General features: G+C 32.5%; 1 protein-coding gene across 1 annotated transcript in view; it reads right to left on the bottom strand.

Moving 5' to 3' along the window:
- Window positions 1-364: 364 nt before the first annotated feature.
- Window positions 365-17350, bottom strand: part of LOC111048381 (kinesin-associated protein 3) — a 34540-nt gene continuing 17554 nt past the window's right edge. The window contains exons 12-19 of the mRNA XM_039422770.1: window positions 12970-13290; window positions 11891-12077; window positions 11401-11526; window positions 10769-10867; window positions 10451-10536; window positions 2787-2967; window positions 1631-1718; window positions 365-1062 (exon numbers count right to left, since the gene is read on the bottom strand). Coding sequence (XP_039278704.1) covers window positions 885-1062; window positions 1631-1718; window positions 2787-2967; window positions 10451-10536; window positions 10769-10867; window positions 11401-11526; window positions 11891-12077; window positions 12970-13290 — 1266 coding nt within the window. The 3' untranslated portion in view covers window positions 365-884. The remainder of the gene's footprint in view (window positions 1063-1630; window positions 1719-2786; window positions 2968-10450; window positions 10537-10768; window positions 10868-11400; window positions 11527-11890; window positions 12078-12969; window positions 13291-17350) is intronic.

The raw sequence follows: 17350 nt of genomic DNA, 5'->3' as shown, positions 1-17350 counted from the left end.
GTATCTTTGCATAGATATAAATACTTATATAATGCTTTATTAGGAGTACTTTAGTAGGAATAGACATAGACTGAAGAAACTGAAGTTGTGTGGAGTCAAGTCATTATCAGTAACGTTGAAACAAGGAAAAGCATAGCAATGCAGAGTTATTGACTATTACTGCACGAAAAGAAAATAATCTTAAAATATAGATATGGTTGTTATCAATTAACAATCTCTTAGCACCAAACATAGGTACTAGATCTCCACCAAACTACTATCTCCCTTTATATCTTGTTTTGGAACGTGGGAAAATATCATTCTCTGGCAATAGTGCTCTAGTGAATCAATTGAATAATTTACGACTTGAAAAAAGGAACGCAACTTTTGCTAAGACATTAATTTTATTCTCCAAGCATAGCATACAAAACATAATCTTCAAGACACTTCTAAAAGCATCCAACACGTTATTTAGTTACTTTATTGAAACTTACTAAAATATAAATAAAATTACTGTATTGTCTAAAATATTGATGAAAAATGGAATGTTCTGGTAACTCAAAATGAATAAATAAATAATTCCACAAGAGGAAAATGAATGTGCTTGTTCTATAGCTTTGAAGAAAGGAATCATTGATCAATATGTGATAAATTGCCATATGAAGTTGCTTTATGTACTAATCATATCTTTGATACAAACTTTAACAATAAAAAATTATACTTTTAATTGAATTCAAAATTAAAATTATACAGTCTACGCTATTATTTATAAACAGAAAATAAAAATAGACCAACTTTCAATACAAAATAAAAATTTCATTCAAAATAAAATCATGAATTATTGTTATTATAATATGAGAATGGTAATGCACAGGACTAGCCAGCTTGAATGCATTTTTGTTGCGTTAATCAATAACAGAGTCCATGTGAAAAAACTGGGGGTCATCGTTGGAATCTTCGGATATGACAAGGTTCCTGAGAGCATCTCTCACCATCTCCTTTGTTCGTTCACCACACTTCAATTCTTTTTCCTTCATCTTATTATTGTTACTCTCAATGAAGTCCTCAGTTTCGCTTTCATACCTTCAACAGATCAATAGCAACAATTGTTAGAAATTAGTGATACACTAATAGAAATATATAAATTATATTTCTATTAATATTGGTAGTGGTTCAATTTCCCTGATGCTGAGAAAATCAAAATTTCATTTCTTGTAAATGAATCGAAAACTAATTCAAACAAGTGGTTGACTTAAATTTACACCATGGATGACCATTGTTTGGAAAGCGATTTATTTTACCAATTTACTAATAAACAAAATAGGCGTAGGACTAGCGTTTTGTTTTATTTTCAATCCAATCTATAATAACGGGAATCTTATCAGGAAGTAATAGTAGAATCTAGAACAGCATGAATAGGTACTTTTGAACTATTTCATCTTGTCCATAGCTTGAGATTTAAAATACTTCAAATTATAAAGGAATATTTGTATTATCTCAATTTTTCAAATCCAACTTCAATCACTAATATTCTTATTTCAAAAAGGATGTTCCGTTGAAAGCATGATATGGTACTTGAAAGTTGATATATAAACTAGATTAAACACCAATTACTGAATTTTTCGATTATTTGTTTGTAGAATTAGCTCACCTACTAACTGGTCGACTACCATCATCTGAGTGTGCATTATTTGATACAATCTCTATGTCATCTCCAGTATTCAGGGAAACTTGAGAATCTGAAAAAATTGAATTGATTTAGACATCACATAATTTAATAATGTGACGGTACAATAATTGATTTATAAAGCTTGATATAGACATTGTTTTCCAACAGATCTATTTTCTTGATAGATTTCAAGCCTGTTATCTAATAGGGGCAAGCCACATGAAGCGTTTTTTCAGGCGTTTTGCACTGACGGCGGACGAGCCGGCAGGGCTGGAAGTTTTCCGATTGGCTGATTATGAGCTGATTGGGTTGGCGTTCGGGAATCAGCCAATCAGAGAGCTTTCTGCCCTACCCACTCGTCCGCCGCCATTCCAAAAACTCTTCATGTGGCTTGGTCCTATACAAGATGAATTCAGTAAAGAAAATTTACAAAATTGCATAAGAGCAGTTAAAAGAGTCAAGTTATATTTTGATGACTACAGTATTGTAGCATAATAGAGATATAGAAAAATGTCATAAGTCATATTAACATTACTGTTTCCTTGAGAAAATCTTGTTTGTAAACATGAGTAAAATACATCAAGAATCACAACTCAACTAAAATAATTCAAACTTGTCTGAAATAAGTTTAGATGATTAGTTTTATCTTCAATTGTTAATGTATACGGTTTCCATAAATCATACAAATGATGAAAAAATCATAATATATTATTTTATTGATTATTCTGAAGGCTACTCTGTTCTCATTTGTTTATACTGGTGACACCATTTCTTCTTGTCGCTGCATTCTTTTAACGAGGATTATCGATCTGAAGTTTCGATTTATTATATCTTGGTATTTTCTTCTTAATATTCAATATTCATGAAACTATATAGTAGCATCTCAAGTAATTTTCGAGGAAATAATGATTATATTAATAAATAAGCATAATTGCGATGTTAAATAACGAGAAGCGATGTATAGTACACACTGATTTTGTAGCCAAATATTGGGGATCGATCTCAAGTGGACACTGGATTTGTAGTTTAACCAATCCAAAAGTTTCACAAGGCAAAACTTCTATAGAGAATTTGTTAAAAAAGAATGGTATAAAGCAAAATTAATTTGTACATAGTGTGCTAAAGCTGAATCACTCACCGCCTTGGAATAAGAGTGACTGTTGGAATAGATTATATCGTGGCATGGCGTCGTTGAAGTCGCTCGTCTCCATGGCTTTGTTCTCAGTGCCTTCGGCTGCATCCACCATTGACAACCAATGCGAGTTGTGCCACTCGAACTTCTCCATCTTTATCCGCTCCGCCCAGTCTTCACTACTCTCCTAACATTCAACAATAATAGGAAATATACATCCGGATAAATTACCAAATTTCAACAGTATTGTTCGATTTAAATCTATTATAATAATATTACTTGTCAAACAAAAATTAATAAATTATACTAAAAATCATTACAGTGAATGATTTGACAAAAGAAAACAAGTTAAAGAAATCAATGAATAGAATACTGTAAGCCTACAGCTGAATTGTATGGCACAAAAAATATAAAGAAAAATGAAATGAAAACGATTTTATTCATCCAAGTAATAGTAAAATAACAGAAAAATCAGTATCTTATCATCGAAACATAGAAGTTTTAAGGGTATAAAAGAAAGAATGGGATGGAACAAAAAGAGGACGGAAGAAATACTGATTGAATTTACAATCTAAATAGCAAAAATTGTAATCTTGACTACATGACAGACAATATTAATAACAAATTGTCATTCAAGGTATCATGCTTTCAAGTGGACTCATACTTGAACCGATTCTTTGCAGAGAATGCACTGAGAAATGGTGGAGCAGCACTGAACGTCATCGGAACACTTACTTAGCAGGTAAGAAAGCATTTAACATATAAATCTGATTTAAATTAGACAATATCTCCTTAACCGAGTAGCCAATTGATTAAGACATGAAAAACAACAAATCTGAAGGAATATGCAAAATGCATACTATAGGTCTATAGTGTATTAGATTTTTACTCAGCTATACAAATGGATTTTACTAATTATCATTCAAATAATAAAATACTCTGTGTCAATTAACTTCAATTCTACAGGAGGGAAATTAGTTAGAAAAATGTTTTTATGCTGCATCCAAACATACAGTAAATTTAGCAATTATCCTGGAAAATGTTCTATCGGAATTAAATATTGTATTTAGGCAAATTCAAAGTAGGAAAGTAGGAGCTACTTATACAATAACTGTTTGAAATATTTTCAGCATACAATATAAACAATTCATCAGCGAAAATTTCTTTACAGTAAACATAAATAAACAAGCAGCCATTTTTTACTTTCCTAACCCTATTACCATAGGTAAGGAAAGTATTGCTTTCCGAAAAAAATGAAGGTACACCAATTTCTAAATTTCTATACATTTCAAGGTCTTCTGAGTCCAAAAAAGTGGTTTTTGGGTATTGGTCTGTATGTGTGTGTGTGTGTGTGTGTGTGTAAGCTCTATCAACTGCCACAAGTCCCATACCTGTAAAAATTTCAGGAGCTCCGCCCCATTTATGCAAAGTTTGATTTTAGATTCCAATTATCAGGCTTCATATACAATTTGAACAAAAGATTGATTATGAAAATCTCTACAATTAATGTTCACCTACAATCGAAAATAAGCTCGAAATTCGAGAATTCGAGAAAATGTGATTAATAAATTACAAATGGGTGCCAGCCTTCTTAGTGCAAATATTCCTGTACTTACTCTTTTACATACTCTTGATACATGCTCTTCCCAATTGAGTTTGTTATCTAGATCTACGCCTAAAATTTTATGTTATTTAGGTTATTAGTCTTCAGTGTACTTTTTCTTTTGGGATTTCTACAGGTGAAATGTACAAATTTCGTTTTATCATTATTAATAAAAGGTTCATTTTACTTAAAACGTTTTTAAAAGCGATATTGTGTCATTACATTTTTCTTCGATTATATCCAAATCTTTGTCGAATATGCTTAAACTAATGTCATCAGCGTACATACAAAATTTAGTACTTTCAATTACATCTTTCGCATATTTTGGTAATCCCCCCAAATAGCAAAGGAACAAAAATGGCCCCAAAACAGATCCCTGCGGAACAGAGTAGTTCATGTACCTTAAACTAGATTTAATATCACTTACTTTATTTTTATCATAATACTTTATATTTACATATTGACTTCGACCCACCAAATATGATTCCATCCAGTTGAGCTCTTTTCCACAAATTCCATAAGTTTCTAGTTTTTTTAATAATATTCTGTGATCTACAGAGTCAAATGCTTTTGTTAAATCTAGGAAGGTGCCAACAATGCTGTACCCTTTGTCCAATTTCTCTAAAATATTTTCAATAAACTCTATCAAGGCAGTCGTTGTAGACCTGTTTTTTCTGTAACCATGTTGTTCTGTGTCTAGTAATTTGTTGTTTCAAAATATTAATAAGCTGTATTAGCATACTTTTTTCAAATATTTTTGCTATTGAAGGTTGAATTGCTAAAGGTCTATAATTTAAAGGATCGTAAGGATCTCCTTTTTTGAACACTGGTATCACTTTTGATACTTTTAGTTCATCTGGATACTTACCAAGTATGAGTGACGCGTTAATTACATGTAGCAGAGGCTTATTAGGAATGATTTAGCTTCTTTTATAATTCTCATGGGAATTTCATCATACCCTGCTGACCACTTGGTTTAATTGAATCGATGATATTGGACAATGTCTCTTCATCAATTGTTTTGGAGATAAACTTGAAATCTGTGATATGTAGCTCTTTATCATTTATTGGTGTGCCAGATTTGCTTAGATTCGGTACAACATGAGTATCGACCATTTCTACATAATTAGTGTTAAGCATATTTGCGACATCATAGGGATTATCTATAACTAAATTGTTATTCATGAGTAAAATATTCTTGCAAACCTTATCATTTTTGTTTTGTGTCTCGGTATTCACTATATGCCAAATTGTTTTATTTACATTGTTGAATTTTTTAGTTTAGCTTCAATGTGTTTAGTTTTCTTTAATTTAATAGTTTTTCTAAAGCGTTCTTATGAGCTTTTAAATTTTCCTTCAAATTGATATCACTTTTATTTGTCCTAAATAATCTATTAGCTTGTATGAGATTTTCGTGCTCATTGACAACTTCAACATCAATCCACTTATTTTTAAGTCTCTTCTTCACAATTCTACTTAGAGGAAAATGCCAATTAAAATAATACTTTAGTGAATTGTAAAAATAAGTGAATTTACTCTCAACAGGACTCAAATAAAGCTCAGTCCAGTCTATTGTGGCTAGGTCATTCTTAAAACAAGTAATTTGATCATTTTCATACCTCCTAACCATTTTAATAACTCCTTTACTTTTAAGCTTATTATTTACATCTAATATATTGAAAATTTGCCCATCGTGATCCGAGAGTGCCGTAATTAAACACTCCACAAGAATATCCCTTTTGTTAAGACTGGTGATGAAATTATCAATTGCCGATTCACATGAGTCAGTTATTCTAGTGGGTATATCTACGGTATATTTTAATCCATGCATATTTATTACATTGATAAAATCAGTTTTCTTTCTACCCTCCCTCAAAACATCGACATTGAAGTCTCCCCCTATTACTACATTTTTATTAATCTTACAGATCTCTATTAAAAATCGATTAAATTTTTCCAGGAACATCTCAATATTTTCTGATGAAGTTCTATAAAATCCAGCTACAATATATTTCTTGTTATATATTTCTATTTCGATTGTACATGTCTCAAAAATCTTATCTTCATTTATAACATTTATTGTCTTAGTCATGATGTTTCTGCATTCGATTAGTCTATCAGATACTAATATCAATACTCCACCCCCCCTAAAAGACTTCCTTACATACCAACACTTACAATAATATCCTGGTATTTTAATTTTTTGAATTTCATTGTCATTTAATTTATGTTCAGTCACAATAACTATGTCTGGTTTGATTTCCTGAAATGTAATAATTAGTGCATCAATTCGAGACTCCAAATGCTGTATGTTCTGATGAAAGATTACTAACCCATTCTTTAGTTCACAATTCACATTTTTTACTCTATAACTCTTAATTCTAGTTTTCTTGTCTTGATTCAATTTAACATGTTTTAGGTTGGCAACTCTCCTTTTTGAACTAAATAGTTTAAACTAGATGTACTCATATTCATCATAGCACCAAATTGAGGTGTTTGTCCTAAAAATAGCGAGACATTTTCATTCAGCTCAGCAGATACATTTTCATTACCTTTATCACCTGTAGTTTGCCCATTTGACTCCACTTCTTCTCTCATGTGTCCTATCGAGTCTAATCTACTCTATCAATACCCTCGGCCATTCCACAATTTATTATTGGAATATTGGATACAGGCCTACCTCCATAATCAGTGTTATTTTTCATTTCCAAGATATGATTTTTCAACAATTTTACTAATTTTGGTTACCTTTTTGTTTGTTTAAATGCAAGCCATGCTGCGTATAATCAGTGATGTCAAAATTGTTCAGATCAATGATCTTCGTGTTAGGTATATTTGTAATTTCATCAGCATCCATGCGTTGAGCTTATTAACATTGATATTCATTAATGGTTTATCATACCTAAATGGGATGGATAATATGACTACTTTAGAGCGTTTAGAAATTTTCCTTATTCTACTTAGGTCTAAGTTTGTAGGCTGCACTGTTTTATTAACCACGTCGTTAGTACCTGCTAAAATTACCACTCTGTCATTTACATTGTAGTCTTTTGTGAGCATGTCAATATCCCGCGTCACTTCGTTAAAAGTACCTCCTGGTTTCGATATAACCGTTGCCTCAAACCCACTTTCTTTCACCTGCTCATTCAACTCCCATCCAATGTCCCTCCCATGACTGTCAGACAGCACTAAAACCTTATTTACAATTTTCTTCTTATTTTTCACTGTTGACTTTTTTCTGTTATTATACGTAGCCCTTTTATCTCGTTTCTCATTCCTATTTACTGTGTATTGAGATTTATTTCCTAGATCTGACAAAATCTAGAGCATAAATAGATGCAAAATAGAGCATAAATAGATGCAAAATGCATACTATAGGTCTATAGTGTATTAGATTTTTACTCAGCTATACAAATGGATTTTACTAATTATCATTCAAATAATAAAATACTCTGTGTCAATTCACTTCAATTCTACAGGAGGGAAATTAGTTAGAAAAATGTTTTTATGCTGCATCCGAACATACAGTAAATTTAGCAATTATCCTGGAAAATGTTCTATCGGAATTGAGTATTGTATTTAGGCAAATTCAAAGTAGGAAAGTAGGAGCTACTTATACAATAACTGTTTGAAATATTTTCAGCATACAATATAAACAATTCATCAGCGAAAATTTCTTTACAGTCAACATAAATAAACAAGCAGCCATTTTTTACTTTCCTAGCCCTATTACCATAGGTAAGGAAAGTATTGCTTTCCGAAAAAAATGAAGGTACACCAATTTCTAAATTTCTATACATTTCAAGGTCTTCTGAGTCCAAAAAAGTGGTTTTTGGGTATTGGTCTGTATGTGTGTGTGTGTGTGTGTGTGTGTGTGTGTGTGTGTGTGTGTGTGTGGTGTGTGTGTGTGTGTGTGTGTGTGTGTGTATGAGTGTATGTGTGTCTGTGTACACGATATCTCATCTCCCAATTAACGGAATGACTTGAAATTTGGAACTTAAGGTCCTTACAATATAAGGATCCGACACGAACAATTTCGATCAAATGCAATTCAAGATGACGGCTAAAATGGCGAAAATTTTGTCAAAAACAGGGTTTTTTCGCGATTTCCTCGAAAACGGCTCCAACGATTTTGATCAAATTTATACCTAAAATAGTCATTGATAAGCTCTATCAACTGCCACAAGTCCCATACCTGTAAAAATTTCAGGAGCTCCGCCCCATTTATGCAAAGTTTGATTTTAGATTCCAATTATCAGGCTTCATATACAATTTGAACAAAAGATTGATTATGAAAATCTCTACAATTAATGTTCACCTAAAATCGAAAATAAGCTCGAAATTCGAGAAAATGTGATTATTAAATTGCAAACTGTTGGCAACTGTTGATTCTATTAAATCATTCACTATGAAGAGATAGCAGACCTCGTGTGTCTCCAGCGTTATTGTCCTGTCACCAGCTGGCTCAGATCTTTGAATACTAGACTAAACTTGAGGTGCGCGTGAACACTAGCGTCAGGTGATCAATTTTCATAACGGCAAGGAAAGTTGTGTGTGTGCGCCACACCAGATTTTTAAGATAGCTAATATCTTATAAATATTTAAAACTAGATTTACGCTATACTGTACTTTGACAAAACAATACTACCGGGTGCTTCAAAAAAATGTATACACACTTTGAACTTTCATAGAAAATTTATTTACCGTTCTACAAAGTTAAATTTCAGGAAAATAGAAATCTGAAAGTCCAATGTAAATGAAACATAAATAACAAATGTTAATACTGTTCAAATTGGTGACCTGCAGCATCAATACAATTCTGAGTACGAGTCACCACTGATTCTGTACATCGTATCAAAACGTCCAATGAGATTTCTCTATACACTGCTTGAATCTCATTCCAAAGAATGTCTAGGTTACGTGGTTTACGTTTGTACACCTCATCTTTTACTGTGCCCCACAAGAAGAAATCCACTCGTGTAAGGTCTGGAGAGCGTGCTGGAAACTCGATTGGCCCCCTGCGTCCTATCCACTGGCCTGGCAAATTTTGATCCAGGTAAGCTCGTACGTCCCTGTGATAGTGCGGCGGAGCACCATCTTGTTGAAAATAAAAATCATCATTACCGTATAATCAAAGCACTTACATCACTTTCATGTGCCCCTTGCCTTGAAGATTTGTTAGGAGACCGTTGAAACAGTTCCAAGACTGCCGTTGATGACTCATCACTTGTAGCTGTTCGAGGCCGACCTGAATGACCTTTATGCACATCACACACTGTTCCATGAACTTCGAATTTGTCTCGTATGCGTGTAATTGTTAATCTTGAAGGTGGTTCTGTATCATACTCCCTTCTCCACTGTCTTTGAACTTCATTTACATTCTCAACTTCGAGTACCACTTAATAACCTGCTTACGTTCTTCAAAACTCAAACGTACGTCCGCTATGTTGATATTACAAATTCCAACTAACAATATAACATAGAGGGACGATTATGCTGCCACCTGGCGAAGAAATATAACATTAGCCTTGTAGAGCGGTAAAACTACGATTGTTTAAAGTGTGTATACATTTTTTTGAAGCACCCGGTATTTTAGTAATTCCATTGAACCAAAATTACTTATCCATACAGGCTAACGGGAGATGAAAGTGTGCGATGATCGAAAGAAACGCACTGGATAATGTATCAAATGTGATTTGAATATTATTATCATAGGGAAAAGATAGCAAAAGAAACTTATGCTATCTAGAGAAAAGATAGCATATGTTTCTTTTGATATTTTCTTTCCTATGATATTATTGAACTACGTATATAAGAAATATGAGGGATCATCATATATGAAAATTATTTTCCTCAGGCCACTCCCGTGGATAGACACGTTAAAACGTCGGTCCCGGCTGTCTAAAAACAGTCCTTAGATCATGTCAGAGGCTCTGAAATTGATCAGGTGCGACCTGAAAACTGTGACACCAGACCTGAGCTAGCCAGGTCACTCGATATTATTATTTTGTTATGAAATTGATATATTCAGAAATATTCACAATAATATGATAACGTTTGTACTCACTTTGATGATTTCCAAGCAAGAATCGCACACTTTACGTATATGCTCATTTTTGTCATGCATCAAGTCTGTTAAATAAGCTGGAACATCTGCAAAAGGAAGTCACACGAATGTGATTAATTGCATCAGACAATAATTATTCAATGATACCGGATTCAACTCATACCTGACACTAGAGTTCTTAGTTATTTACTGACAACACCAGATTGGCGGTGTCCGCCAATACTGAATGTATGCATACTGTTTCAGTCGCATATAACACCATTGAATACATTAGAATAGATACTACGTGAAGATTCTGAATTTAGATAGAGTACTTACCAGTTTCTCTAATTAGATACTCTCTAGTAGAAGGATGTCTAGCAATTTGGTAGAATACGTAAATTATTTGTAGCACCATTTCATCATCTTCCTGATTGGCTGAAAAAATAGATTGGATTGAACTTGACAGCAATTTATCCAAAAAATAATAGAGTCGAATAAAACAAAGAGAAATCATCCTCATATTTCTATAATAACCAACTTATAAAATAATTAAAGATACCGAACTTACAATTTATGGGTGAAATTCTAGTAGCCGAGTAAACAGTGAAATAATTTATAGTTTTTAAAAAGGTGAAATGAGTATTCCAGAATGACATTCATCATGCTTGAATGTTTTAAACAAAATGATAGTCACTTTCTAGAGGTTTACTGTTCCATTAAGTGTTAAAATGAATGCAGATGTAATTATTCTACCATGAGAAATCTCTATAGGATTTTCTAAAGATCCGTTGGACTGTCATTATAAAAGTTAACGGGTGTGGTTGCCTAAGTGAGTATTTCCTATGAAGTGGAGAATGTTTAAGGTTTTGATGGTAATACCAATTAATAATAAAATATTACAATTTTTTGTTTTAGCTTCGCATCGTAATTTGAAGTATTCTAGTTTAATGATGTGATTGATGACCTACCTTTAAGCAATTCTACTAGAGAGAGGAGGATGTCTGCCTTGCATAGAAGAGATGAGCATGCCTCATCTCCAGCGGCCGTTCCAACAAATATAACCACTTCCAGAACTATATCTGCTTTAGCTTTGCCTGAAAATAAATTATTGATTGATTGGTTAGTTCAAACTATCATTCAAGCGCCAATATGATTGTGGGAGTTTTCTGCTGAACTGAAGATTCACTACCGTACTAATTATTCATTTTTTTAATGATAAATACAAATTTATTGTAGAAAATATCCTTATAAAATACCTGGTTAATTTTGTAAAAGACCACTAAAAAAGAACTATTCGTCTGAGATTATAGTCTCTATTTATAGATTTTAATCGATTATATGAGTTATATAACCCTAAGAAAATATTGAGGCTTGACCAAATCTTTAAAGCTCCCCTCAACCACTGAGGACTTTGAGTACATGATTTGGGAGGTGATGATACCAATTATGAACACTTACCTGTGACAAGATTGCTTTTGATCCAAGGAATGAGGTTATACTCATTTAGAAGCTGGCAATAGTTAATGTCAGGCAAGGTAAGATTTCCAAGTATTCCGATGCATTCGAACAGAAAATACTTCTGCGAACCGAACCAATCACTGTTTTGACAACACGTCAAAGCTGCTGCGAGATCACCAATGAAGTCCTGAAGCACAATTCAAACATAAAATGAACAATCAGCATCAAATAGCACCCTACACAAGCAAAAATATAGAATTTTTGTTACTCTTTGTAATAATCGTAATTATCTGGAGCCTACTCTATACATAATAGAATAAATAAATGAATATTTATGTTATGTGTATTATTGCGAATGTAATGAATTGATGGCGAATGAAGGTTAAGTGATAGATTAAATCTTAAGATTTGTTGTACATGTAACAGCACCTTCAGTCCACTGCACGGACTGAACTTTTCATACACAAGAAGTAATTACAACTCTTTAAAATAGTTATGCTTAATTGATCAATAATTGTATTTTGTGAATTTTTAACTTGCAAACCATAGCATATATTTATAATAAAAATTTCAAAAACATAGCATACAGTACACAGTTCGAATTTGACAGTAGAATGCTAACTTACCTTACGATTAGACTGTATTGTCATATTTTAACTTATACAACATGTACTATCAACCCGTTTATGCCAAGAGCTAATTCCAACAATAAAATTTTACAAATCCTCTATTTGAAAAAGTGTTAATAAGATGAAAACTCCAAATAATCAACTTCGAATTGAACATTATTATTCAAGATTGTCTAGGATAAAGTGATAGATTTTTTAAAGCTTAAAACAAGTTCTTCAGGATAAACAATAAGTGATAATTTGGACTTCATAAGACCAAAAACTACTCTCCATAAAAATTTGTGAAAGTTGCAAACTAACCAGTAAACTGTTAACAAAAAACAATCGTTATGCAGTTCGATGGTCGAATTGTGTGATGAATGGCATTTTATGTGACTAGAACATTTTGCAGCAAACAATATTGTTCCAAGTATAAAAAATTGAAAAAAAAAAACAAATCATTTCACTCACCACAAAGAAATGTTTTGTGCTAGGATGCATGGATATATTCCTAGCAATCTTTAAGAGGAACTCGTTGGTGGAGTGGAAGGCACGAACCATGAGCTCTTGGAGGCATTCGCCGTTGGCGCCAACCATGATCTCGGCACAGCGCTGATGGTGAGCCAAGTTGATGCACAGTGATATGGGCAGCAGGTATTCTCGATGATCACTATCCCATTCTAGCACATGACGCATCACCTTCAACATTAATTCATAGATAGTAAAAGGGTTAATTTTACATACAAACGATTGAAATGGAATTGCTAGTTCTAGAGAACATTTGAAATTACACTTTAGTACCAATTAATAATGTTTTCCATCATTATTATAGAACCTAGTTAGAGACTAATAAGCTAATCTATTTTGACTTGAATGTCAAATAAATGGATAATATTTTTAAATTATTTTATTTTAGTTTTTTAAAACGACTTGATTATAATCTGGTTTTTGTTCAAATAACCTACTATTGTGACCCATTATATGATAATCTGCTCTGTTTCGCGTATTATACTCATGAACATCTGAATTCTGGATCACACCACTCGTTTTCACATGCATTACAACTTCATATACATACAAAGATGGCACAGTTAATAGACCAAGCTTTTTAAATAAAGGCCTACAAGAGTCTAACCTATTCACTTTCTCTATACATCTGAGTGCCTTCTTTTGAATCTTAAACACTCTGTCCATATTTTGTTGAGATGAATTACCCCATACTAAAATAGCATACCTAATATGAGATAGTATAAGTCCATGGTAAGCAGTTAACAGTAGTTTTTTATCATTCAGCCTAGCAAGCTGCCGCAGGACAAATACCCCAGATGATATCTTATTACATATCCTCTCAATGTAAGGATGCCATGTTAATTTCCTGTCCAATAAAATTCCCAAGAATGCTACTTTCTCTTCTTGGTCTAATTCATTTTCCTCTACAAACACATTTATTTCTCTATCCTCTACTGAATTATATTTACTTTTGAATTGTAGGAATTGACATTTCTTACTATTTATTGTTAATTGCCTTTGCTTCAAGAATTGGACAATTGACTGTACTCCAGTAAAAGCATTTATTTCTAGACTATCTAATAAATAATTGTTAAAGATAAGCGATGTGTCATCAGCAAACAACAGAGCTCTGAACTCTTTTGGTAATTGGTTCACATACAACAGAAACAGTAAGGGACCCAGAATTGAGCCTTGAGGTACTCCAGCCTGGACCTCCAGTTTTTGAGATTTAATTTTTACTATTTCATTCCCATCCACCTTGGTAAGCTCAACACACTGGTTTCTACCTATGAGATATGATTCAAACCATTTTAGTTCTATACCATTCACACCTACAGTTTTTAGTATTTCCAATAATATTCTATGGTTCACACAATCAAAAGCTTTGGATAAATCAAGAAATATTGCGGCTGCCTTCTCACCTGAATCTATTATATCTATTAGTCTTTCAACAAGGGATACTATTGCAGTCTTAGTAGATTTCCCTTTCTGGAACCCATGCTGTTCATCACATATGAAATTAATTTCTTCCAGGTGCATCAATAACCTATTTAAAACTACTCTTTCAAAAATTTTACTTATTACATTTAGAATACTAATGGGTCTATAATTTTCAACTCTTTCAGAATCACCGCTCTTGAAAATTGGCAAAATTTTTCCTTGTTTCAGATCATCAGGGAAAATACCCTGCTCTAGTGAAGTATTAAGGAGATGCAATAAAGGGTCCAGTAATTCATTTTCACATTCTTTTAAAATTTTGCTTGAGACCCCATCCAATCCTACTGTTTTTTGTTATTCAAATTTTTTATTATTCTTGACAACTCATCTCTTGATAATGGATGAAATTTAAATACCTTTTCAATTGGCTCAGCATTTAATGTAGTTGTATTATAAGTATTAGTGTTCAGTGACTTTTGGAGATTATATGCAACCTGTTGATATATTATTGAAAAAGTTACAAATGTCTATACTATCATCCATATAATTTCCATGTTCATCGATTATCTAGGGACATTAGTAACTGTATCTTTTTGAGCTGCTCTCCTATTTCTATTAATTACCTCCCAAACAGCAGAGTTAAAATTGGTACTAGTTGTTAATATTTCAGCTGTTTTCTTACACTTAGCTTTCCTCACTTCTTTTGCATAGTTTTTCTTTAGACATTTGTATTTGACCTCACTCGGAACATCCCTCACTAATTTTAATTCCTCATAAGCTTCCCTAACAATATTTCTTTGAGTAAGAATATCTTCAGTTATCCATTCATCTACTTTGTTTAATTTACTTTTTACTTTGACTTTTTTTATCGGACAGCATACACTAATGTGAAATCTTAGAGTATCAATGAATTGCTTATATTTGTAATTTAGGTTACAACTGTTATAAACACTACTCCAATTTTCTTGAAGCAGTTCCTGCTTCAAACAATTTATATTTCCTAGCTCATATTGCTGAATTTCTTTCACAAAAGTTTTTTTTCTGCTTGGATTCTGGCCCTGCAACTTAACATCTAAAATTTGATAGTTATGATCTGATAGATCTGAGCTACCTAACCTGACATTACAACCTTCTATATTTGTGAGGATATTATCAATAATTGTCTGTGAAGTTCGAGTTACTCTTGTATATTCGTGGACCTTAATTTCTAAATTATTCATATTAATAATATCTCTAATATCCTCTGTCATTTTATCCTGCCTGGCAAAATCGGTATTGAAATCTCCTACTACTATAACATTTGTGAAACGAGCGGTTTTAATTTCCAAAAGTGTATGGAGCAGCTCACAAAATTTTTGCCAGTCTCCATTTGGTGACCTATAGATACCTAACACTGCTACCTCAATCGATCATCAATTTTTAACCTTAGTCCCGTCACCTCTAAATCCATCTCAACAGAAAATCTCTTAACAAAATCCAGTTCATAAGTTTGGGTATGTTTAGCATTGCTAGTGAATATACATACACCACCACTTCTATGAGCTATTCTACAAAATTCTGATCTCAGTGAATAGCCTGGAATCCTAACTTGATTTATTTCCTTTATTTTTAAGCCATGCTCTGTGAAAATAACAATGTCAGGATCCTCCTGTTTAAGAAATACTTCTAATCTGTCAATTTTGTTGCGAAGATACTGAATATTTTGATGATAAATACTAAAAACCTTACCATCTTGTGCTACTCTATCTCTAGCATTTGTAGCTATTTCCCTTTCCCTGTTTTGAGCCAATTTACTAAAAAATCGTTATTTGTTTTTTTGACTGTTTTTAAACCAGAGGATTGCAAACGGCTTTCAATCAGCTCTGCCAATCTATTACAAAGATTACTTTGCCAGATCGATTTAGATGCAACCCATGATTAGTGAAGTTATGTCTTTTCAGCCTTTCATTTAGAAAACAAATCCCCAGTTGTTTAGAATTCTTATTTTTTAGGCTGTTGATTGTATTATGGATTGATTTGTTTGTCGAATTGATTGCTTCATTTAATCTGGCCTATCAAACCTATTAGGAATAGTACTTATTATTAAGTTTGTTTTTTTGCTGAGTGGCACAATTTCCTTGATTTTTTCTGTTACTTGAGGAAGATGATTCAAGTTTGGTTCATTATATTATTTGAGCCACCCAGTACAATTAGATAGTCATTTTCATCAAAGTCTTTAGTTTGTTCCCTAGCTGACTCTACAACTGCATTAATTGATGCACTTGGCTTGAAAAAACATGGACATCAAATTTATTTTTTAATCTTTTATCAAGGAGATCACTGCAATCACGTCCATGACTGGACGTCAGTAGCAGAACTCTCCCTTTCCTATCTTTATTTCCCTCAGCTATATTTTTGGTTGCTGTCTTCAAAACCTCACTGTACGTTTTATTTCGACCATTTTCAGAGTATTTCCCATCATTTAGGTTAGATTCTATTTTTTGCATTTGGACGGAGGTTCTATCATACATTTAGTATTATCAAATTTAGATTTTAGTTTCTTTATTTCCTCCGACATTAGACTACATTGATTTTTTAGATTTAGTATTTCTTTTTTATGGTCTTCATCTTGTAATTTTATAATCAGTTCCAAAGATTTAATTTCTTCTACCATCCCTAACCTTTCTTCCTCAGACGTTTTTAGAGTTACTTCTAATTGGTTTTTTAAATTAGTGTGGCTACTTTGTAGTTGTTATAAATGATAGGATTTTAATTTGGTTATAATTTTAGTCAAGTAAACTATCTATGTTTATTTTTTAAATCTCGAAAACCTAACCTCAAAATAACCTCTAAACGGTGTTTGGCTTATTATAATAGAATTAAGAATTAAAATCTAAAACAAAATGATAAAACGTGATCAAGAAAC

Source organism: Nilaparvata lugens, chromosome 3, assembly GCF_014356525.2.
Source record: "Nilaparvata lugens isolate BPH chromosome 3, ASM1435652v1, whole genome shotgun sequence".
Taxonomy (NCBI): Eukaryota; Metazoa; Arthropoda; class Insecta; order Hemiptera; family Delphacidae; genus Nilaparvata; species Nilaparvata lugens.
This window is presented reverse-complemented; position numbering and strand designations above follow the sequence as displayed.